The sequence below is a fragment of the Ranitomeya imitator genome, chromosome 2 (genome assembly GCF_032444005.1).
Source record: "Ranitomeya imitator isolate aRanImi1 chromosome 2, aRanImi1.pri, whole genome shotgun sequence".
Classification (NCBI taxonomy): Eukaryota; Metazoa; Chordata; class Amphibia; order Anura; family Dendrobatidae; genus Ranitomeya; species Ranitomeya imitator.
In genome coordinates this window covers 830,687,641-830,713,792 of record NC_091283.1, presented here as the reverse complement: position 1 = coordinate 830,713,792, position 26,152 = coordinate 830,687,641, and the positions used below count along the sequence as shown (strand labels likewise).

The window sequence follows — 26,152 nt, the reverse complement described above, 5'->3', positions numbered from 1 at the left end:
AGAAGAAAAAACTACCTGTGCATCCAGTTCCTTTACTTTCTTCCCCAACTCTTCAAAGTCCTTGCAGATTGTCGGTAGGTCCTTCCTTGCCGTGTCATTGGTGCCAACATGTATCAGAAGAAATGGGTGGACGTCCTTGGAGCTGAAGAGCTTTGGTATCCTATCGGTCACATCCTTGATCATCGCACCTGGAAGGCAGCATACTTCTCTTGCAGTTATGTCCGGTCTGCAGATGGCTGCTTCTGTGCCTCTCAGTAGTGAGTCTCCCACCACCACCACTCTTCGTTGCTTCTTGGCTGTACTTTTTGCTGTCACTTGTTGCTGTGTGCCCTTTTCTTTTTTGCTTGCTGGTATTGCTTCATTCTTAGGTGTGCCATCTTCATCCTCTACAAAGATTTGATATCGGTTCTTCAGTTGTGTGGTTGGTGATTTCTCCATGGTCTTCTTGCTTCTTTTGGTCACATGCTTCCACTCATCTGCTTTTGGAGGTTCTCTGACACTTTTTGCACCTTCTGTGACCAGTAGAGATGCTTCTGTTCTGTCTAGAAGGTCTTCATTCTCTTTGATGAGTTTCAAAGTTGCTATTCTTTCTTCCAGACCCCGCACCTTTTCTTCTAAAAGGGCCACTAGTCTACACTTCTGACAGGTGAAATTGGATTCTTCTTCTGGTCGATCTGTGAACATGTAGCACATGCTGCAGCTCACCATGTAGGTTGTCACATCTGCCATGTTGCTCCTAGATCCTGCTGACTTGCTGTGTGTTTTCCTTCTTGTGTAATCTACTCGCGGCGCGCGGTTTGGTGATGCTTTCGAAGCAGCTGGTCCCGGCTGTACCCAACGATCTTCTAGCTTAGGGAGACTTCGCTTCTCCCAGAAGGCACCTGGAATATGCAAATTAGCCTCCTGAAGCTTGAATCCCTGGTTTGGTGATGCTTTCGAAGCAGCTGGTCCCGGCTGTACCCAACGATCTTCTAGCTTAGGGAGACTTCGCTTCTCCCAGAAGGCACCTGGAATATGCAAATTAGCCTCCTGAAGCTTGAATCCCTGGTTTGGTGATGCTTTCGAAGCAGCTGGTCCCGGCTGTACCCAACGATCTTCTAGCTTAGGGAGACTTCGCTTCTCCCAGAAGGCACCTGGAATATGCAAATTAGCCTCCTGAAGCTTGAATCCCTGGTTTGGTGATGCTTTCGAAGCAGCTGGTCCCGGCTGTACCCAACGATCTTCTAGCTTAGGGAGACTTCGCTTCTCCCAGAAGGCACCTGGAATATGCAAATTATCCTCCTGAAGCTTGAATCCCTGGTTTGGTGATGCTTTCGAAGCAGCTGGTCCCGGCTGTACCCAACGATCTTCTAGCTTAGGGAGACTTCGCTTCTCCCAGAAGGCACCTGGAATATGCAAATTAGCCTCCTGAAGCTTGAATCCCTGGTTAGTACAGGTAGTACAGCTCATGTGTGGGTAGTACCTAATTTTGATTCTTATGATTAAATATACTGTTTTCGTATACTTACCTTGGTCCTGTCCTATGTACCTGGATGACACGGATGTATCTATGGATATAGTTGCTATGCACTTTATATACTATTGATTATTATCTATTGTATTTGTGTTTATTATTTATTTAATAAATATTACTTTTTGTGAATTGTTGTGGCCAGTTTTGACTCTTGGTTCTCCCATTTTGATAATAATAAACTGGGTAGTGTGGTTAATGAATGAGATGCTTCTCCTTTCCGGAGAGAGTGAATTATGCCAAGTACTGCCTATACAGTGGGGTTGGGGGCCCAGATCTACACAGGGGCCCATCGGGGATTCCCGTTACCCTGTCTCACATGTTCTGATGAATCTCACATGATTCATGTTCTGCTGCTGTTCTTTAATGCAAAGAACAAAAAATGATTCTACTCACCTTCCCTGCGCTCCCCCATCGGGCGTCGTCCTATTCTGAATCCAGCAGCTGACTTCAGCTTGCAAGAGACGGGAGCGCGTGACATCACTGCCATGTGACCCCGGTCACGTCCATTGCAGCGCACGGACCCAGCGGGTCTCTGTGCCGCAATACACTTCAGATAAATGTGCGTCGAAGGGCCCTTCGCCTCCACGGTCATGATTACATCATCTATAACCGCAATTGTCACGCCCCTGCTTGTGAAACCTAACATCAGTCTTAGTCCCAGCCGTCAGAAGGAAGCACCAGGCACGTAATTCTCAATGTGTAGTGCGCTTGGCTGCAACTGAGATGGGTCAAGAGTGCCAGAGATGTTTCTGGAAACACTGACTTGCTATGATCCTTAGGCCTCAATATGGCACCAAGCAGGCAGAGCTGGAGCGCAAACTATGCACTAGGACTCCGGGGCTATGATATATTCTGCTCATCTGGAAGACCAGACCTTCTTATGTAGATGTCTCGTTTTCAGCTGGTTTGAGAAAGGGATGGTGAGGATTGTAACTGGATTGATGAATCATCCATCCGGACCTCTTTTAAAAAGCAGCCGCCCAAGATGCCCCAACCACAGAAGTCAACATTTTTCCCCTCTCGAACACAAATTCTCAGTCTCCTACTGCCACCGTTGGAGGTCTGGTCCATAAAGCCCTACGTATGGCTCCTACAATGTGTGTGGAAAAGGAGGATCACAGAGGAACATCTCTAATATTTTGAAGGTGCTTTTACAGATTTCTGTGTATCTATACTGTATCTCTGTGTGTCGATGAGTCTGAAGGACCCCTGTGTCCCCTTTATGCCATGAACCTTCTTGACCACAATTTACCGACAACTGAAATGTTCAAAGGTTTTAATTAAAGTTGGAAAACACAACAACAGCCATAGGATTCTGAAATATAAATCACAATTAATTATAAGCAGGAGCACCGTATTCATCGTTTGCATTTTATTTTTTTAAGTCACTTTTTCTCACTTCTATTCATTGACTTTTTTTTTGCATAAAATTCATCAAAGTGGCGCACGCAGTCAAAAATATTATTTTTTTCCGTGTTTAACCATTTTTTTTTTTACAAGCAAAAAGTTGCACTTTTTTTCAATATGTCACAAAAATTGCTGCAAAATTTCTGATTTGTCTAAAATCATTCCAGTCTGGGGACTGAAATACATTTGTTGCAAATGTTGAATCTGGCAAAAAACCATTTGGAAACCATTAACCGTGTTCTCAATTGCTAATAAAGAAAAAAAAGGGAAGACATAAAATAAACTTCAAAAGAAGCACAAATGTCAAGATGAATTTGATGCAAACAAAAAAGGAACAAAAAACGAATAAAAACTCCAGAAAATGCAGGTGCAATAATGATTCAGGCTCTGAATGCGTGCCGAGAATGTTTATGTGACCATTCTACTGTCAAATGTTGGCAATATTTCCATCATATAAGGTTTACTCTAATACAAAGAAGAGTATACCGCATTTTTCGGACTATAAGACGCACCGGACCATAAGACGCACCCCAAATTTGGGGTGAAAATTGCAGAAAAAATATTTTTTTATAAGATGGGGGTCCGTCTTATTGTCCGAATTTAAGGTACGGTATCTTACCTGAGGGCTGGCGGTGGCAGAGCAGGGTCACAGGAGGCATGGTGTCGGTAGAGGTGCGGTGACGCCGAGTCGCGGTGGGCGGTACGGCGTGCACCTGAGCAGTGTCCCTTCCTGCTTAGGTGGGTGATGCCACGACCTGGTGTCCATTGGGGGGTTAAGGCAGTGCTGTGGCGGCGGCAGACGTGCGGTCACCCCCTCAGGTGAGGTGACGCCGCGGCCCGGTATCCAAGGTGAGCAGCAGAGCTGTGTTAATCATCGGTTTCTCGGTGGCGGTGGCCATGTTCCTGAGACCGCGCGTGCGCACATTGAGTGCTCTGCTTCCCGGTGCTTCAGGAAAATGGCAACGGAAGGCCGCGCGTGTGCAGATGGGGATCGCGGCGGACATTTTCCTGAAGCTGAGATCTCACTCTGCGAACTTGGCTTCAGGAAAATGGCCACCGCGATCTCAATCTGCGCACCCGCGGCCTCCCGCGGCCATTTTCCTGAAGCCCCGGGAAGCAGAGAACTCAATCTGTGCACGCGCAGCCTCAAGAAGATGGCCGCCTCCACCGTGAAAGCCGTGATTCACCCGATTCTGCTGCTCTCCTTGGATACCGGGCAGCGGTGTCACCTCACCTGTGGAAGGGACCCTGCTCACTCCATACCGCTCACCGCGCCTCATCATCCCTGCACCTCTGCCGCCACCACACCACTGCCGATAAGCCTGCATTCGAACTATAAGATGCACCCCCCTTTTTCCTCACAATTTTTTTTGGGAAAAAGTGCATCTTATAGTCCGAAAAATACGGTAATTAAAAATAAAATCAAGGATCACCAAATAACTAAGGTGGATGGAAACATGCCAATATCTTGTGGTGTTAGGATGGTTTTATAAGCTATGACCTACGCATCCATACCACTAATTTTAGTAGTAAAATCGTTACAACAGGTTCCCTTAAATACAATTCTATAATGCAATTTTACATATATTCCATATAGTTTCATACTGTACTGCTTAAACATGATTTAGCCGGTCATAAATAAGTTCTTGTGATATTTCTGAATGTCTGGGGTCTTTCCTCTTACGGTGGGGCACAGGGGTGGCGATATGATGCATAACCATTTTCAGCTGTAGAAAGAAAACAGCAGAGTTACTGGATAATCTCATCTCATAGTAAGCATATAATAGGAATAATGTATTTGCTTTCAAACATCTGACTGGACATATATTCATATATATTCATATTTTTTAGAGAAAGTCTACCTTTTATTATCAGAAAATTTTAGGTCCAAGCTTCTGCGTTGCTTCCTATTTTAATGTACTTTTATAACTTGATTTTTCTTATACACATCTCCAAATGCACAGTAAAAGGATAAAATAATGGCTTCCGGCAGCCACCACTAGGGGGAGCTTACTAGAAATCAATGCATACACAGTATACACAGTTAACCCTTCAGCTCCCTCTAGTGGTGACTGAGAACAGACATTATTTAATCATTTAAGGTACTTGAACTTGCGATCAGCATATTGTCAAAATGACAGGGATTCATAAGAGGACTAAGATTGCATCCACAGGGGTTTTTTATTAGACCCCCGGCTTTGATTAAAATCTATCGTCAACCTACAATCGTGTTGCAGGGGGTCAAAACAAGCAAGTGTATGCTCGCCCTAGTGACATCTGCTGAGGCCGCTCCATGCATAGTGACCAAACATTGGAAGTAGTATTACGTCCTATGTCAGAAAGCATAACCAACAAGAAAAGAATAGCATGCACAAAAGAAGGGATCACCGCAAATAGTAGCAAAACATAACAATTTTATTATAACACCACACATAAACACTACAAAAATCATAAAAACAGTTAAAATTGCACAACAAAGTACAAAGATGAATGAAAACCAGACCCAAAATAAGGTCAACCACGGTGCCCCCCTATATATATATATGCAAGAAGCTGCCTAATCTATCGATGCATGCAAGGGATACAAAAAAAGGGATGGTGACTCCCTCATACAACCAGACCCCTATGGAGCCCTATGGAGAACAACCTGAACAAGGTGAGGTAACCCATACAACCTGATAGAATAAGGCAGGTGTCCAAGGCAGCATTCCTGGCAATAATAACAGGGTGATAATGGCAGATGGCAATAGAGAAGGGGGAATGACACCGGGCACAGAAGCCCAACGCGTGTCGCCAGTAAAAGTGGCTTCTTCAGGGGCAGTACTATTAGTGAGTATAGTGTGTGGTTAAATACCTTCATGTAAATGAGCAGAGTCGTGACAGCTGGAGACCAGGGGTGATCAGGAGAACTGCACATGCCGCCCGGCCGGAAGTAACCAGGACGCCGGCGGCTGCGCAGTGCGGGGGCTCCAACAGCGCTGCGCCCGCACAAGGCAAGTGCGCACGCGCCGAACCGACGCGCGCACAACGAGCACAGCAGGCCCAGCACAGCAGGGGACACCTCGCATAAAGCCCCGCCCACCGCTACCTACGTAGTAAGCTCAAGGGAGAGGGAACCTCCCGTCCCAAGGAGACCGCCCGTGGCCCAACGCGCATGCCCAGGCCGGCAACATGGGCCAGGGGCGGACGCCGAGAAGACAGGAGAGACAGTATACAACAAGTGTGTGCAGTTCCCCTGTCCTTTTAGTGCCCAGCCTCCCCCTGCTTCCACTTGTTGTATACTGTCTCTCCTGTCTTCTCGGCGTCCGCCCCTGGCCCATGTTGCCGGCCTGGGCATGCGCGTTGGGCCACGGGCGGTCTCCTTGGGACGGGAGGTTCCCTCTCCCTTGAGCTTACTACGTAGGTAGCGGTGGGCGGGGCTTTATGCGAGGTGTCCCCTGCTGTGCTGGGCCTGCTGTGCTCGTTGTGCGCGCGTCGGTTCGGCGCGTGCGCACTTGCCTTGTGCGGGCGCAGCGCTGTTGGAGCCCCCGCACTGCGCAGCCGCCGGCGTCCTGGTTACTTCCGGCCGGGCGGCATGTGCAGTTCTCCTGATCACCCCTGGTCTCCAGCTGTCACGACTCTGCTCATTTACATGAAGGTATTTAACCACACACTATACTCACTAATAGTACTGCCCCTGAAGAAGCCACTTTTACTGGCGACACGCGTTGGGCTTCTGTGCCCGGTGTCATTCCCCCTTCTCTATTGCCATCTGCCATTATCACCCTGTTATTATTGCCAGGAATGCTGCCTTGGACACCTGCCTTATTCTATCAGGTTGTATGGGTTACCTCACCTTGTTCAGGTTGTTCTCCATAGGGCTCCATAGGGGTCTGGTTGTATGAGGGAGTCACCATCCCTTTTTTTGTATCCCTTGCATGCATCGATAGATTAGGCAGCTTCTTGCATATATATATATAGGGGGGCACCGTGGTTGACCTTATTTTGGGTCTGGTTTTCATTCATCTTTGTACTTTGTTGTGCAATTTTAACTGTTTTTATGATTTTTGTAGTGTTTATGTGTGGTGTTATAATAAAATTGTTATGTTTTGCTACTATTTGCGGTGATCCCTTCTTTTGTGCATGCTATTCTTTTCTTGTTGGTTATACTATGTTCCTGTAGCATGTTGAAGGTGATCCCGGGCGGCGGTGCCTGCCTCTACTTTGTTGTTCATACTATGTCAGAAAGCAGTTAAAGGGGTAGTCCAAAACACAAATTAATTTTAATTCTAAATACCTGATTTTTCTTTTTTTTTTACTACTTCCTATATGATAATGTTTTGTTTGAGAATCCCCAGTGCATGCTGCGATAATCAAACAAAGTGTTATCAGGTGGCCAGAGGAGTCAGTCACTGCTGTAGCCTCTGCCCCCTTCCAGAAACGAAATGTCATCAGTGACCTACCTTTCAGGGGCTGGGCTGTTCCCTGCTTCACTGAGCATGCATCGGTTGTCAATTCCAATGGAGACTCAGCAGATTGTCACTGTGTAATGTGCACAATGACAGCGTGCAGCGCCCCAGGGTCCTGGTCGTTGCAGTACTATTTTCCTGTAGGGGGAGTGATATTACGTTTGAAGGCAATGAAGGATATCTCTTTACCAGGTATCACAAAACATGCAACACACTTCATACTCCAGTCCACCAGGGGGTGCTCCTATTTATTAGGGCACTCTTCACACTTAGGAAAAACTGATGGCATGGAGAGGAAGTTAGGCAGTTGCTGGCTGAGCTTTACTCAGGTAGTTGGTCCCTGAGAGGGGTGGGAGCCTGTCCGAGATCCAGACAGAAGGCCACAGAGATGCGCCTGCCCTAAGTGCGGCAGTTCCTAAGAAAGGCCACGAAAAGAGAACTGTATTGTAGAGAGGGTGAAGAAGTCATAGCAAAGGAGTGGATACCAGAAGGAGTTCTGCCCAGCACAGGCTGCCTCCTTCTGAGGCGCAGGATCCCGGTAGCTGGAACACCGAGGAAGCAACAGTCCTTTATGCATTGCTCCAGAGACTGGCAGGACAGCTAATTGCAAGTTACTGATCCGCCCTATACCCAGGAGGCACGGTGGCACCCACGAGAGGCCGTGCTAGAGTCCCTGTAATAAGCCTCACGCCACCGGTCATATGGGTTTGTCCTATCCATCTGGGGGACAGAGAGAAAAATCGATAAAATCTACAACATCTGTGAGGACCTTATGAGCAGCTTAGCAGTGAGGTACTACAACACCAGGGCGCTAGAGGAAGCAAGGCTACTGATTTCCACCTGGATAAGGGGACTCTGGATTTGCCTCCAAACCGGCCGGACTCTGCCTACCCTGTGATCTGGTGCTCTGGACTGTGGATGCTGAAATCTTCAGTAAAAGGTAAAGAGACTGCAACCTTGTGTCCTCGTTCTTCACTGCACCTCACACCATCCACCATCTACACATTGGGAAGCCCTGGGGACATACTTCACCTGTGGGAAGGTATACCATCTAGCTGTCATCACATCACCTCAGCGGACCCCTTAAAGCAGCGTTGGTCACCCTGACCGAATACTACAGGTGGCGTCACGAACATATCCCTTTAAAGACCTTTCCCCATTTACACGGACGTCCTGAGGGCCACGGACCGGGTCAGCCACCGTGACATCCCCCTTGTGAACCGAAGGACCCGGTACCGAGTTCCCCACTGCCCTTTGGGGGCGATCCAAGCGCACTCTAACGCAGGCTGTGATCAGTAGTAACTAGCCAATAAGAGTGCATTTGTGCGCGTTGTAAGAAGCATACCTGGCTTGCAGAAACTAAGGCCACACACTGCAAGTGGCGTTATTTGTGGGGATGGCACTGGTCTCTGCATGGGGATTATTCTTCTTATAAACTGCACAATGCCAGTGTGCTCTGTTGCCTGCCCATTAATTCTGATCAAACCTGGTGAGAGAGTGCACTGTCATTGTGCACATCGTACAGTGATAAGAATCTAGTGAGTCTCCGTTGGAATTGACAACCGACATATGCTCAGCTTAGATGGGATTAGTCCAGCCTCTGAAATGGAGGTCACTGCCCCCTGACAATGCTTTGTTTGAGTATCCCAGCATGCACTGGGGTTTCTCAAACAAAACATTATCAAACAAGCAGTAGGAAAGGATAGGAACTTTCTAGTTAAAGCATCAGAGCCCCCATTCATAGTCTAATTAATGTCATGTAAGCCCTGTCAAGGTGGGGATAGATGAATCAAATTTTTAATTAATCAATAGATATTCTGATTTTTGTCTAAAACCAAACAGCAGTAGTCATTAATCATCTACTGGCAACTCTACAAGTTCAGTTTTATTATTTTTGTGTCTTTTGCTTAATGTTAGGACATACTTTACATGGTGAACCTAATATTATTTCAGGGATACTAACAGTGTACCTAGAAGACATACTGTGTACATATCTACTGTATGACGGATTTTGAGGACGCATTCATTTCGATCAAGGACCTCTACTTCTGCTGAGACGAGTCTACAGCTCTAAATTACCTGTTTCATAGTAATCGTACACATAGATGGAAGCACGCTTCACATTTAGCACCCTGTTGCCCATTATAACGTTGACCGAGAGGTAGATTGTTTCATGAGAAACCTAGAGGAGTTCAAGATAGAAGAAAACACTCAACAAATAACCATAGACACACGTAGAGATGGTCCGCAATCAATGAACCCAGGAACTTTGGCCTCGCCTCCGTTGACTCCTCCTCACTTCCGTTCTTGGGTTTTTCGGTTGGCCATGGCTCTGGTAGACCTTCACATAACTCCTAGTCACAACTCTGCTCTTTGTTCCTGATTAAGCTACTACTAAATCAGATGTACAACCACCAATTGATGACAATTCTGAGGAATGAGACCCGCACCCCTAAGTAATTTCTAACAATTTAGGGGTGGCTTAAAAAAACCATATACCATATGGGACTCTGCCACATTGGATCTGATGCATCAATCATTGTATAAGCAGAAACATCCTAACATCCTAACATCTCCTAGGATTTGGATGATGTCGGCAGAGTGGTGGCTCAGTGGAAAGTACAATCACCTGCTTGATAATGACTTTGGATCTGACCAATGATAACATTTACAGGAAGTTTTTAAGTCCTCCCCATGTTTGGTGGGTCTCTCAAGGTCCTCTGTTTTTCTACTGCAATCCATAAACCTTTGTTTCTCACCTGTTCTGGCTCGAATGTCAAGTTTTGCTTCCTTCCCATATGGCTGGCTCCTTCTGTGATGGTTCGCGCTGGTTTCTGTGGAAGCCTGGCAAGCACGATTGATGCCAACCCACCGCCTTAGCATTCAGGAAGTACAGCACCGTGCTACCACCCTGAAGGTACCATCATTCTGTTCCAGCCAAGTGTCTAATTATTTTCCCAGTTACTCCTGTCTTCAATCCAGCAGCCATTTACTACATCCAAGCTCTGTCCAGCAATTCCTGGTGCAATTGCAATCTCAGTTATGCTGTGTCAAGTTATGTTCACAAATGAGTCTCTGCCATTCTGAGTCTGCACACAATAATTACTCTGCTATTAAGGTAACTGCACTTCTGCAAGCAAGTTACCAGTTTTACACCTTCGCAATTCCTGTGTGTAACCGCACTTCTGCAAGCAAGATACCAGACAGTCTATGCTTTTCCGGTATTCCTGTGTGTATCTGCACTTCTGACAGCAAGATACCAGACGGTCTATGCTTTTCCGGTATTCCTGTGTGTAACCGCACTTCTGCAAGCAAGATACCAGACGGTCTATGCTTTTCCGGTATTCCTGTGTGTAACCTCACTTCTGCAAGCAAGATACCAGTCGGTCTATGCTTTTCCGGTATTCCTGTGTGTAACCGCACTTCTGCAAGCAAGATACCAGACGGTCTATGCTTTTCCGGTATTCCTGTGTGTAACCGCACTTCTGCAAGCAAGATACCAGACGGTTTATGCTTTTCCGGTATTCCTGTGTGTAACCTCACTTCTGCAAGCAAGATACCAGACGGTCTATGCTTTTCCGGTATTCCTGTGTGTAACCGCACTTCTGCAAGCAAGATACCAGACGGTCTATGCTTTTCCGGTATTCCTGTGTGTAACCGCACTTCTGCAAGCAAGATACCAGACGGTCTATGCTTTTCCGGTATTCCTGTGTGTATCTGCACTTCTGCAGAAAAGATCGAGTTGCCTACACAGCTCTGCTGTTCCTGTACTATCCACACACCTAGCTCAGCTGCATCTAGTGCTTCCAGCTCTGTTTGTCAATCTGCTGACCAGCATACCCTGCTGTACCAGACCTCACTGATCCATATGCTGTCTGGCAAGTCCAGCTCTGCTGCATTATCGTCTCTGGCCTCTGCTACTTGCTCTTACGAATGGCTTAGGTAGTCCATCTTACCAGATGAGCTCATAACAACATCAAAGTAGGTAAATTCACATTATCAGGTGTCTGGGATAGGAAAATCAGATAATAAATCCCCTTTGGTACAGGGACTGTGGTATATGGGGGCAATAAGAAGTAAAAGTCTACTCACAGATTTCAGATACAAGTACAGATGATTGTTCTTAGTTTCAAAGTTGGAGATCACTCTGCTGTTCACCAGCTGTAAAAAAAAAACAAAAAAAACAGGCCTATTAATTTTCACAATAGTCCCATTAAAGTTAATTACTAGCACAGAGGACTAGAACTCCTGCTGCCAGGTAGTTCTCCATATTCATGAGCTCTTTATAACTCCTCCAATGCCACTGATTTGCAGATTTCTGCCTATGCACAGTGCACACACAAAGCGGCAAATCAGTGATGTGGGTGAGGTTATACAGAGCTCAGCATGCAAAGAACTTGTATATCTACAGCAGATAAAACTGGGATTTTATCCAAAATACAGCAAGCAGCTAAGTAAATGACACATCGTTGCAATCAGGGTTTCGGCCCCTACATAATGCTGCTCTCATATTAGGTAGTAAAAACCTGCTAATTGATTCCTTTTAAAAGAGAGCAATGTATATCACCTATGCACAGGATAGACTATTAATGTTTGATTTGTACAGGACCCCACCAAGCACAGGAGGCCCCCTGTGTGACTGGAGTGGTAGTGAGCATGTGCGACCACATGCCATATTAGAATATTTGGAGATTCGCTCTTCCCTTGTTCTACCCTTGAAGTCAAGATGAAAATATAAGTGAGTTCACATTAGACCCAAGAGTCAAGTGTTGCAACGTTAGTCAGTGACTAATGAAATATACCTCTTGTAGAGACCAGTAGTCTTCCTGGTATCCGGAGAGCATGGTGATATCGATGATCACCATGTTGGTTTGAGATCGGTTTCCTCTATAGCTGTAACATAAAAGATGTGTAAGAGTGAGGGTGAAACTGTCCGAAAGCCAGGTATTCTGATGAGGTCGATTTTACCTGACGCTGATAGTAATAGCAAAGGTGTACGCCACTCCGTTCACACAGCTCGTAGAAGAAGTGTTTGCTGACAATAGGAAAGTGGAGTTCTCCTGAGGAACCGGGACGTTGTACCGAACAGTGCTCTGCAAGGAAGAATGGAGGGAGATGAAACTAGTGTCCTCTTGTGGTGTAAAACGGTGACGCGATGAGAACTATTTTTAATGACAAAAAGACTGACTGGCACTTCCAAGATAATGTGAACAGGTGCCAACTAGGAGCAGTGTTATGATAAGGTAATTCAGTACCACAATGGACATAGAGGTCAGAGCACATACAGTGACCTGACAATAACCCAAAAACATAGAACAAGCTCTGAGACGTGGGAACTCTGCTGACCGCAATCCCTAATCCTCTCCAACCACACTAGAGGCAGCCGTGGATTGCGCCTAACGCTCCCTATGCAACTCGGCACAGCCTGAGAAACTAGCTAGCCTGAAGATAGAAAATAAGCCTACCTTGCCTCAGAGAAATACCCCAAAGGAAAAGGCAGCCCCCACATATAATGACTGTGAGTTAAGATGAAAAGACAAACGTAGAGATGAAATAGATTTAGCAAAGTGAGGCCCGACTTTCTGAACAGAGCGAGGATAGGAAAGGTAACTTTGCAGTCAACACAAAACCCTACAAAAACCACGCAAAGGGGGCAAAAAGACCCTCCGTACCGAACTAATGGCACGGAGGTACACCCTCTGCGTCCCAGAGCTTCCAGCAAGCAGGAAAAAACAAATAGACAAGCTGGACAGAAAAAAACAGCAAACAAAATAGCAAAGCGGAACTTAGCTATGCAGAGCAGCAGGCCACAGGAACGATCCAGGAGGAAACAGATCCAATACTAGAACATTGACTGGAGGCCAGGATCAAAGCACTAGGTGGAGTTAAATAGAGCAGCACCTAACGACTTCACCACATCACCTGAGGAAGGAAACTCAGAAGCCGCAGTACCAGTTTCCTCCACCAACGGAAGCTCACAGAGAGACTCAGCCGAAGTACCACTTGTGACCACAGGAGGGAGCTCTGCCACAGAATTCACAACAGTACCCCCCCCTTGAGGAGGGGTCACCGAACCCTCACCAGAGCCCCCAGGACGACCAGGATGAGCCATATGAAAGGCACGAACAAGATCGGGAGCATGGACATCAGAGGCAAAGACCCAGGAATTATCTTCCTGAGCATAACCCTTCCACTTAACCAGATACTGGAGTTTCCGTCTTGAAACACGAGAATCCAAAATCTTCTCCACAATATACTCCAACTCCCCCTCCACCAAAACCGGGGCAGGAGGATCAACAGATGGAACCATAGGTGCCACGTATCTCCGCAACAATGACCTATGGAATACGTTATGTATGGAAAAAGAATCTGGAAGGGTCAGACGAAAAGACACAGGATTAAGAACCTCAGAAATTCTGTACGGACCAATGAAACGAGGTTTAAACTTAGGAGAGAAACTTAGGGAGAAAAATACTTTATCTAAAAAACTAATTAAAGCTGCCAAAAAGGAAACAGAGAAGCACATTGCTAAGGAGAGTAAAACTAATCCCAAACTGTTCTTCAACTATATCAATAGTAAAAGAATAAAAACTGAAAATGTAGGCCCCTTAAAAAATAGTGAGGAAAGAATGGTTGTAGATGACGAGGAAAAAGCTAACATATTAAACACCTTCTTCTCCACGGTATTCACGGTGGAAAATGAAATGCTAGGTGAAATCCCAAGAAACAATGAAAACCCTATATTAAGGGTCACCAATCTAACCCAAGAAGAGGTGCGAAACCGGCTAAATAAGATTAAAATAGATAAATCTCTGGGTCCGGATGGCATACACCCACGAGTACTAAGAGAACTAAGTAATGTAATAGATAAACCATTATTTCTTATTTTTAGGGACTCTATAGTGACGGGGTCTGTTCCACAGGATTGGCGCATAGCAAATGTGGTGCCAATATTCAAAAAGGGCTCTAAAAGTGAACCTGGAAATTATAGGCCAGTAAGTCTAACCTCTATTGTTGGTAAAATATTTGAAGGGTTTCTGAGGGATGTTATTCTGGATTATCTCAATGAGAATAACTGTTTAACTCCATATCAGCATGGGTTTATGAGAAATCGCTCCTGTCAAACCAATCTAATCAGTTTTTATGAAGAGGTAAGCTATAGACTGGACCACGGTGAGTCATTGGACGTGGTATATCTCGATTTTTCCAAAGCGTTTGATACCGTGCCGCACAAGAGGTTGGTACACAAAATGAGAATGCTTGGTCTGGGGGAAAATGTGTGTAAATGGGTTAGTAACTGGCTTAGTGATAGAAAGCAGAGGGTGGTTATAAATGGTATAGTCTCTAACTGGGTCGCTGTGACCAGTGGGGTACCGCAGGGGTCAGTATTGGGACCTGTTCTCTTCAACATATTCATTAATGATCTGGTAGAAGGTTTACACAGTAAAATATCGATATTTGCAGATGATACAAAACTATGTAAAGCAGTTAATACAAGAGAAGATAGCATTCTGCTACAGATGGATCTGGATAAGTTGGAAACTTGGGCTGAAAGGTGGCAGATGAGGTTTAACAATGATAAATGTAAGGTTATACACATGGGAAGAAGGAATCAATATCACCATTACACACTGAGTGGGAAACCACTGGGTAAATCTGACAGGGAGAAGGACTTGGGGATCCTAGTTAATGATAAACTTACCTAGAGCAGCCAGTGCCAGGCAGCAGCTGCCAAGGCAAACAGGATCATGGGGTGCATTAAAAGAGGTCTGGATACACATGATGAGAGCATTATACTGCCTCTGTACAAATCCCTAGTTAGACCACACATGGAGTACTGTGTCCAGTTTTGGGCACCGGTGCTCAGGAAGGATATAATTGAACTAGAGAGAGTACAAAGGAGGGCAACAAAATTAATAAAGGGGATGGGAGAACTACAATACCCAGATAGATTAGCGAAATTAGGATTATTTAGTCTAGAAAAAAGACGACTGAGGGGCGATCTAATAACCATGTATAAGTATATAAGGGGACAATACAAATATCTCGCTGAGGATCTGTTTATACCAAGGAAGGTGACGGGCACAAGGGGGCATTCTTTGCGTCTGGACGAGAGAAGGTTTTTCCACCAACATAGAAGAGGATTCTTTACTGTTAGGGCAGTGAGAATCTGGAATTGCTTGCCTGAGGAGGTGGTGATGGCGAACTCAGTCGAGGGGTTCAAGAGAGGCCTGGATGTCTTCCTGGAGCAGAACAATATTGTATCATACAATTAGGTTCTGTAGAAGGACGTAGATCTGGGGATTTATTATGATGGAATATAGGCTGAACTGGATGGACAAATGTCTTTTTTCGGCCTTACTAACTATGTTACTATGTTACTATGAGAGGAAACCTTCATAGGAATATGATGAGAAGATAACCAAACCAAATCCCCAACACGAAGTCGGGGACCCACACAGCATCTGCGATTAGCGAAACGTTGAGCCTTCTCCTGGGACAAGGTCAAATTGTCCACTACATGAGTCCAAATCTGCTGCAACCTGTCCACCACAGTATCCACACCAGGACAGTCCGAAGACTCAACCTGCCCTGAAGAGAAACGAGGATGGAACCCAGAGTTGCAGAAAAACGGCGAAACCAAGGTAGCCGAGCTGGCCCGATTATTAAGGGCGAACTCAGCCAAAGGCAAAAAGGACACCCAGTCATCCTGATCAGCAGAAACAAAGCATCTCAGATATGTTTCCAAGGTCTGATTGGTTCGTTCGGTCTGGCCATTAGTCTGAGGATGGAAAGCCGAGGAAAAAGACAAGTCAATGCCCATCCTACCACAAAAGGCTCGCCAAAACCTCGAAACAAACTGGGAACCTCTGTCAGAAACGATATTCTCTGGAATGCCATGTAAACGAACCACATGCTGGAAGAACAATGGCACCAAATCAGAGGAGGAAGGTAATTTAGACAAGGGTACCAAATGGACCATCTTAGAGAAGCGATCACAGACCACCCAAATGACTGACATCTTTTGAGAGACGGGAAGATTTGAAATAAAATCCATAGAGATATGTGTCCAAGGCCTCTTCGGGACCGGCAAGGGCAAAAGCAACCCACTGGCACGAGAACAGCAGGGCTTAGCCCAAGCACAAATCCCACAGGACTGCACAAAAGAACGCACATCCCGCGACAGAGATGGCCACCAAAAGGATCTAGCCACTAACTCTCTGGTACCAAAGATTCCAGGATGACCGGCCAACACCGAACAATGAACCTCAGAGATAACTTTATTCGTCCACCTATCAGGGACAAACAGTTTCTCCGCTGGGCAACGATCAGGTTTATTAGCCTGAAATTTTTGCAGCACCCGCCGCAAATCAGGGGAGATGGCAGACACAATTACTCCCTCTTTGAGGATACCCGCCGGCTCAGATAAACCCGGAGAGTCGGGCACAAAACTCCTAGACAGAGCATCCGCCTTCACATTTTTAGAGCCCGGAAGGTTCGAAATCACAAAGTCAAAACGGGCAAAAAACAGCGACCAACAAGCCTGTCTAGGATTCAACCGCTTGGCAGACTCGAGATAAGTCAAGTTCTTATGATCAGTCAAGACCACCACGCGATGCTTAGCTCCTTCAAGCCAATGACGCCACTCCTCGAATGCCCACTTCATGGCCAGCAACTCTCGATTGCCCACATCATAATTTCGCTCAGCAGGCGAAAACTTCCTGGAAAAGAAGGCGCATGGTTTCATCACCGAGCAATCAGAACTTCTCTGTGACAAAACAGCCCCTGCTCCAATCTCAGAAGCATCAACCTCGACCTGGAACGGAAGCGAAACATCTGGTTGACACAACACAGGGGCAGAAGAAAAACGACGCTTCAACTCTTGAAAAGCTTCCACAGCAGCAGAAGACCAATTGACCACATCAGCACCCTTCTTGGTCAAATCGGTCAATGGTTTAGCAATACTAGAAAAATTGCAGATGAAGCGACGATAAAAATTAGCAAAGCCCAGGAACTTTTGCAGACTTTTCAGAGATGTCGGCTGAGTCCAATCATGGATGGCTTGGACCTTAACAGGGTCCATCTCGATAGTAGAAGGGGAAAAGATGAACCCCAAAAATGAAACCTTCTGAACACCAAAGAGACACTTTGATCCCTTCACAAACAAAGAATTAGCACGCAGGACCTGAAACACCGTTCTGACCTGCTTCACATGAGACTCCCAATCATCCGGGAAGATCAAAATGTCATCCAAGTACACAATCAGGAATTTATCCAGGTACTCTCGGAAAATGTCATGCATAAAGGACTGAAACACTGATGGAGCATTGGCAAGTCCGAATGGCATTACTAGATACTCAAAATGGCCCTCGGGTGTATTAAATGCAGTTTTCCATTCATCGCCTCGCTTAATATGCACAAGATTATACGCACCACGAAGATCTATCTTGGTGAACCAACTGGCCCCCTTAATCCGAGCAAACAAATCAGATAACAACGGCAAGGGGTATTGAAATTTAACCGTGATCTTATTTAGAAGGCGGTAATCTATACAAGGTCTCAGTGAACCATCCTTCTTGGCTACAAAAAAGAACCCTGCTCCTAATGGCGACGATGACGGGCGAATATGCCCCTTCTCCAAGGACTCCTTCACATAACTCCGCATAGCGGCGTGCTCAGGCACAGATAAATTAAACAGTCGACCTTTTGGGAATTTACTACCAGGAATCAAATCGATAGCACAATCACAATCCCTATGCGGAGGTAGGGTATCGGACTTGGGCTCATCAAACACATCCCGGTAATCAGACAAGAACTCTGGAACCTCAGAAGGGGTGGATGACGAAATAGTCAGAAATGGGACATCACCATGTACCCCCTGACAACCCCAGCTGGACACAGACATGGATTTCCAATCTAATACTGGATTATGGACTTGTAGCCATGGCAACCCCAACACGACCACATCATGCAGATTATGCAACACCAGAAAGCGAATAACCACCTGATGTGCAGGAGCCATGCACATGGTCAGCTGGGTCCAGTACTGAGGCTTATTCTTGGCCAAAGGCGTAGCATCAATTCCTCTCCATGGAGTAGGACACTGCAAGGGCTCCAAGAAAAACCCACAACGCCTAGCATACTCCAAGTCCATCAAATTCAGGGCAGCGCCTGAATCCACAAATGCCATGACAGAATACGATGACAAAGAGCAGATCAAGGTAACGGACAGAAGAAATTTTGACTGTACTGTACCAATGGTGGCAGACCTAGCGAACCGCTTAGTGCGCTTAGGACAATCAGAGATAGCATGAGTGGAATCACCACAGTAGAAACACAGCCCATTCAGACGTCTGTGTTCTTGCCGTTCAACTCTGGTCAAAGTCCTATCGCACTGCATAGGCTCAGGTTTATGCTCCGGTAATACCGCCAAATGGTGCACAGATTTACGCTCACGCAAGCGTCGACCGATCTGAATGGCCAAAGACATAGACTCATTCAGACCAGCAGGCATAGGAAATCCCACCATGACATCCTTAAGGGCTTCAGAGAGACCTTTTCTGAAAATAGCTGCGAGCGCACCTTCATTCCATTGAGTGAGTACGGACCACTTTCTAAATTTCTGACAATATACCTCTATCTCATCCTGACCCTGACACAGAGCCAGCAAGTTTTTCTCTGCCTGATCCACTGAATTAGGTTCATCGTACAGCAATCCGAGCGCCAGGAAAAACTCATTGATATTACTTAATGCAGGATCTCCTGACGCAAGAGAAAATGCCCAGTCCTGAGGGTCGCCACGTAAAAAAGAAATAATGATCCTAACTTGTTGAACTGGGTCACCAGAGGAGCGAGGTTTCAAAGCCAGAAATAGTTTACAATTATTTTTGAAACTCAGAAATTTAGTTCTACCTTCAAAAAACAAATCAGGAATAGGAATTCTCGGTTCTAACATAGAATTCTGAACCACAAAGTCTTGAATATTTTGTACTCTTGCCGTGAGCTGATCCACACATGAAGACAGACCTTTAATGTCCATCGCTACACCTGTATCCTGAGCCACCCAAATGTCTAGGGGAAAAAAAAGGCAAAACACAGTGCAGAGAAAAAAAAATCTTCTCAGAACTTCTTTTTTCCCTCTATTGAGAATCATTAGTACTTTGGGCCTCCAGTACTGTTATGATAATTCAGTACCACAATGGACATAGAGGTCAGAGCACATACAGTGACCTGACAATAACCCAAAAACATAGAACGAGCTCTGAGACGTGGGAACTCTGCTGACCGCAATCCCTAATCCTCTCCAACCACACTAGAGGCAGCCGTGGATTGCGCCTAACGCTCCCTATGCAACTCGGCACAGCCTGAGAAACTAGCTAGCCTGAAGATAGAAAATAAGCCTACCTTGCCTCAGAGAAATACCCCAAAGGAAAAGGCAGCCCCCCACATATAATGACTGTGAGTTAAGATGAAAAGACAAACGTAGAGATGAAATAGATTTAGCAAAGTGAGGCCCGACTTTCTGAACAGAGCGAGGATAGGAAAGGTAACTTTGCGGTCAACACAAAACCCTACAAAAACCACGCTTAGGGGGCAAAAAGACCCTCCGTACCGAACTAACGGCACGGAGGTACACCCTCTGCGTCCCAGAGCTTCCAGCAAGCAGGAAAAAAACAAATAGACAAGCTGGAACGAAAAAACAGCAAACAAAATAGCAAAGCAGAACTTAGCTATGCAGAGCAGCAGGCCACAGGAACGATCCAGGAGGAAACAGGTCCAAAACTAGAACATTGACTGGAGGCCAGGATCAAAGCACTAGGTGGAGTTAAATAGAGCAGCACCTAACGACTTCACCACATCACCTGAGGAAGGAAACTCAGAAGCCGCAGTACCACTTTCCTCCACCAACGGAAGCTCACAGAGAGAATCAGCCGAAGTACCACTTGTGACCACAGGAGGGAGCTCTGCCACAGAATTCACAACAGAGCAGCTACCTCCATGTACAAAGAAACAAAAAAAGTTGCACTCTGTAGTGCTAAAGCATGTTAATGTGAAATATGAATAGCAATACTGCTTCTGGATGCGAGGAAAAAGTGAGATGCTTAGCACATAATTTGGCCAATTCATGCCTGCCCATCAACCAACGATAAGGTGGTCTCAAAACTGATGGGTCCTTACGTGTCTAATGTGAATACCTCTCTAAAACTGAAGTCTGAATCCCTGGGTAGACGTAGACATGTTAGGACCCATTAGTTTTGAGACCACCTTGTCTTTGGTTGATAGTACATAATTTGGCCAATTCATGCCTGCCTATCAACCAACGACAAGGTGGTCTCAAAATTAATGGGTCCTAACATGTCTACGTCTACCCAGGAATTCAGACTTCAGTTTTTGAGAGGTATTCACATTAGACACGTAAGGACCCATCAGTTTTGAGACCACCTTGTCGTTGGTTGAGAGGCAGGCATGAATTGGCCAAATTATGTGCTAAGCGTCTCATTTTTTCCTAGTATTCAGAAGCCATATTGTTAATTATATTTCATATATTTCACATTGACATGCTTTAGCATGATAGAGTGCAACTTGTTTTTTGTTTATTGAAATATTTTTAAAGCCTGTAATATTATCCAGAGCTGCAGTCACAATTCTGCTAGTAGCTACTGGAAACAGTCAACAACCTTGTGCATGTTTCCTGCATCATATTAGGGTGCAACACATAAGATAAAGATGATAAGTTTCAGAATGAAAAAGTGCTAGAGCAGCTCTGAAGCCCTTTAAATTGAAATTGCAGCTCTGGAGTATAATACAGGATGTAACTCAGGATCAGTAATGTAATGTATGTACACTGTGACTGCACCAGCAGAATAGTGAGTGCAGCTCTGGAGTATAATACAGGATGTAACTCAGGATCAGTAATGTAATGTATGTACATAGTGACTGCACCAGCAGAATAGTGAGTGCAGCTCTGGAGTATAATACAGGATGTAACTCAGGATCAGTAATGTAATGTATGTACATAGTGACTGCACCAGCAGAATAGTGAGTGCAGCTCTGGAGTATAATACAGGATGTAACTCAGGATCAGTAATGTAATGTATGTACATGGTGACTGCACCAGCAGAATAGTGAGTGCAGCTCTGGAGTATAATACAGGATGTAACTCAGGATCAGTAATGTAATGTATGTACATAGTGACTGCACCAGCAGAATAGTGAGTGCAGCTCTGGAGTATAATACAGGATGTAACTCAGGATCAGTAATGTAATGTATGTACACAGTGACTGCACCAGCAGAATAGTGAGTGCAGCTCTGGGGTATAATACAGGATGTAACTCAGGATCAGTAATGTAATGTATGTACACTGTGACTGCACCAGCAGAATAGTGAGTGCAGCTCTGGAGTATAATACAGGATGTAACTCAGGATCAGTAATGTAATGTATGTACATAGTGACTGCACCAGCAGAATAGTGAGTGCAGCTCTGGAGTATAATACAGGATGTAACTCAGGATCAGTAATGTAATGTATGTACATAGTGACTGCACCAGCAGAATAGTGAGTGCAGCTCTGGAGTATAATACAGGATGTAACTCAGGATCAGTAATGTAATGTATGTACATGGTGACTGCACCAGCAGAATAGTGAGTGCAGCTCTGGAGTATAATACAGGATGTAACTCAGGATCAGTAATGTAATGTATGTACATAGTGACTGCACCAGCAGAATAGTGAGTGCAGCTCTGGAGTATAATACAGGATGTAACTCAGGATCAGTAATGTAATGTATGTACACAGTGACTGCACCAGCAGAATAGTGAGTGCAGCTCTGGGGTATAATACAGGATGTAACTCAGGATCAGTAATGTAATGTATGTACACAGTGACTGCACCAGCAGAATAGTGAGTACAGCTCTGGAGTATAATACAGGATGTAACTCAGGATCAGTAATGTAATGTATGTGCAGCGCCCCAGGGTCCTGGTCGTTGCAGTAATGTCATTCTTCCACCAGGGAGAGTGATGTTACATCTGAAGGCAATAAAGGAGATCTCTTTACCAGGTATCACAAACCACACAACACACTTCACACTCCAGTCCACCAGGGGGAGCTATGCTCCTATTTAGTAGGGCACTCTTCACAATTAGACTAAAACTGGTGGCCTGGATAGGAAGTTAGGCAGAAGCGAGCTGGGCTTCACCCAGTGAGCTGCTATCTGAGCTCCACTCAGGTAGTGGGTCCCTGACAGGGGTGGGATCCTGTCAGAGGCCTAGACAGAAGGCCACGGAGCTGCGTCGGCCCGACATGCGGCAGCATCCTAAGAAAGAGACATTGAAGGAGAATTGCGTTGCTGAGAGTGAGAAACGAAGTCATAGCAAAAGGAGAGGAAACCAGAAAAAGTTCTGCCCTGTAAAAGGCTGCCTCCTTTCTGAGGCGCAGGACCCGGTAGCCGGGACACCGAGGGAGTCATCGTCTCCAAGCCTTGCTCCAGAGACAGGCAGGACAGCTAATTCCATATTAGTTGCCCGACCCTTTACCCAGGAGGCTCGGTGGCAACTGTGGGGGCCGGGGCATGCGAGAGTCCCTGTAAAAAGCCTCCGGCCATCAGTCATATGGGTTGTTCCTATCCATCTGGGGGACAGAGAGAAAGACTTAACATTAGTGTTGATCATTCCGATACTGCAAATATCGGGTATCGGCCGATATTCGCTGTATCGGAATTCCGATATCAAGTTCCGATACTTTTGCGATACCGGAATCAGAAGTTCCTATAGTGCAATGATGCACTATAATGGAGTGTGGGTGGTGTGTGGGCAGAGACTGCATGTGTGTGTGAGGGCGGGGTCTGTGCGTGCCTGCCGGGGCTCTGTGTGTGTGTGCTGGGGCTCTGTGCGGGCCTGCCAGGGCTCTGTGCGGGCCTGCCGGGGCTCTGTGCGGCGTGCGGGGCTCTGTGCATGTGTGCCGGGGCTCTGTGCGGCGTGTCCGAGCTCTGTGCGGTGTTCCGGGGCTCTGTGCGGCATGCGGGGCTCTGTGCGTGTGTGCCGGGGCTCTGTGCGGCGTGTCCGAGCTCTGTGCGGTGCTCCGGGGCTCTGTGCGGCATGCGGGGCTCTGTGCGTGTGTGCCGGGGCTCTGTGCGGCGTGTCAGGGCTCTGTGCGGCGTTGCGGGGCTCTGTGCAGCGTGCCGGGGATCTGTGTGGCGTGCGGGGCTCTGTGTGGGCTGCCGGGGCTCTGTGCGGGCTGCCGGGGCTCTGTGCCTGTGTGCAGGCATCGTCCGATGGGACTACAAGTCCCATCGGACGATGCCTACTACAGTGACAGTGATTGACACATTAGCCAATGATGGGACAGTAGTAGTCCCATCATCCGGCTAATGTGTTGAATGAAAAAACAAACAAACATACTACATACATGCTACATACATACATACATACATACATGCATACTACATACATACTACATACATACTACATACAGTACATTCATACATTACATTCATACATTACATTCAATACATACAGTACATACAGACATACAGTACATTAAACATAGAGTACATACTCACCATTACTTGTCACTTTGTTCCCCGAAGCCAGTGTCATCTGTTAAAAAAATCTGAAAATAACCAACAACCAAAATACTCCCTGTCCGCAGAAATCCACGAGTGTCCCACGACGATCTCCCGTGGAGAACAGCAGCATCAGCTGATGCGACCGCTATCTAGGGGCTCCAGGAACATAATGACGGGAGGAAGGTATCCTTCCACACTGCATTCCTCCGCCGCTGTAAAAAAAAATAGTCCCTAGTCTCACTTTTCGCATTGCTGTATGAGAAATTTTCCCATGCAGCAATTGCCATAAAGTGAGACTTTGTCCTAAGGTAACCTCTCAGTGATGCACTGCAGGAGCCATTGTTTCCTGTCAGTGTGTCACTGAGGGTCCTATAGAGCAGTGACATCACCCGATGTCACTGTTCTATAGGGGAGATCGTCATGGGACACTCGTTATTAATTGGACTACGGTGGACAGATAGTACACGGTTTATTATTTTACGTTTTTTGCAGGTGTTGAAGTATGGTAAGTATGGTTAAATGAAGAAAATTAAAATACTTTTTTCCTAATGTGTGTGTTTTGTCAACCCTTTATTACTATTGGATTAATAATGGATAGGTGTCTTATTGACGCCTCTCCGTTACTAACCCGGCCTAATATCACCTTACAATAGCAAGGTGACATTAACCCCTTATTACCTCATACCCCATATCCCACCGCTACACGGGAGTGGGAGGAGAGGGACTAAGTGCCGGAATTGGCGCATCTGATAGATGCGCCATTTCTGGGGCGGCTGCGGACTGGCATTTGTAGCCGGGGGGGGGGGGGAGGCAATATCCGTGGCCTTCTCTAGGCTATGAATATCAGCCCGCAGCTGATATTCATAGCAGGCTACAAATATTGGCCCCTGGCCGTTGGCTTTCCCCCTCTGGCGTAGAAAATTGCGCGGGAGCCCACGCTGTTTTTTTCCATTTTTTTTTAAAATTCAACGCTCATTAAGGCCTCTTTCACACTTGCGTCGGTACGTGTCCGTCGCTATACGTCGGGCCGACGTACCGACACACGTTGTGAAATTTGTGCACGACATGGGCAGCGGATGCAGTTTTTTAACGCATCCGCTGCCTATTCTGAAGTCCGGGGAGGAGGGGGCGGACGCGATGGACAAAAAAACCTTCATTTGAACGTTTTTTCGTGCCGACGGTTCGCAAAAACATGACAAATCCGTTGCACGACAGATGCGACGTTGACCATACAAGTCAACAATACAAGTCTATGGGTAAAAAACGCATCCTGCGAACACATTTGCAGGATCCATTTTTTTCCCAAAACGACGGATTGCGACAGATTGCTAAAAACGCAAGTGTGAAAGTAGCCTTAGAAACATCGGCCTTTCTATTTTATATCTATGGATATATCTATCTATAGATGTATTTCTAGATAGATATATCTATAGATACATAGATGTATCTATCCATATATCTCGCTGCTTTCACACATCAGGTTTTTGCCGTCAGGCACAATCCGGCGAGTTTTGAAAAAAACGGATCCGTTTTTTCCGAATTATCCATTTTTTTCCGCCTGATCCGTTTTTTTCCACCAGATCCTTTTTTTTTTCAGCCGTCCCGTTTTTTCCACCGATCCGTTTTTCAACAGGATCTGTTTTTTTCCGCCGGATCCATTTTTTCTTCCGGATCCGTTTTTTCCGCCGGATCCATTTTTTTTTCTTCTGGATCAGTTTTTCCCCCCAGATCCGTTTTTTTTCCGCCGGATCCATTTTTTCTTCCGGATCTGTTTTTTTCCGCCAGATCCGTTTTTTTCTTACAAATCCGTTTTTACCTGCCGTATCCGTTTTTTCTTCCGGGTCCGTTCTTTTCCGCCAGATCCTTTTTTTTCAAAACTTACCGGAGTTTTTTACCCATAGACTTGTATTAGCGACGGATGGCCACACGTCACGTCCATCGTGCAACGGATCCGTCGTGTTTTGGCGGATATTCGGCACGAAAAAACATTCAAGTGAAGGTTTTTTTGTCCGTCGCGTCAGCCATTTTCTACCGCGCATGCGCGGCCGAAACTCCGCCCCCTCCTCCCTGGACTTCAGAATGGGCAGTGGATGCGTTGAAAAACTGCATCCGCTGCCCACGTAGTGCACAAATTTCACAACGTGCGTCGGTACGTCGGCCCGACACATTGCGACGGACTTGTACCGACATAAGTGTGAAAGAGGCCTTAATGAGCGTTG

At 46.0% G+C, this 26,152-nt stretch overlaps 1 protein-coding gene across 1 annotated transcript in view; it reads right to left on the bottom strand.

Moving 5' to 3' along the window:
- Window positions 1-4,600: 4,600 nt before the first annotated feature.
- The window catches only part of LOC138666854 (ovostatin-like), a 115,383-nt gene continuing 93,831 nt past the window's right edge, over window positions 4,601-26,152 (bottom strand). Inside the window, exons 27-31 of the mRNA XM_069755033.1 lie at window positions 12,337-12,461; window positions 12,171-12,261; window positions 11,461-11,529; window positions 9,448-9,550; window positions 4,601-4,647 (exon numbers count right to left, since the gene is read on the bottom strand). Coding sequence (XP_069611134.1) covers window positions 4,601-4,647; window positions 9,448-9,550; window positions 11,461-11,529; window positions 12,171-12,261; window positions 12,337-12,461 — 435 coding nt within the window. The remainder of the gene's footprint in view (window positions 4,648-9,447; window positions 9,551-11,460; window positions 11,530-12,170; window positions 12,262-12,336; window positions 12,462-26,152) is intronic.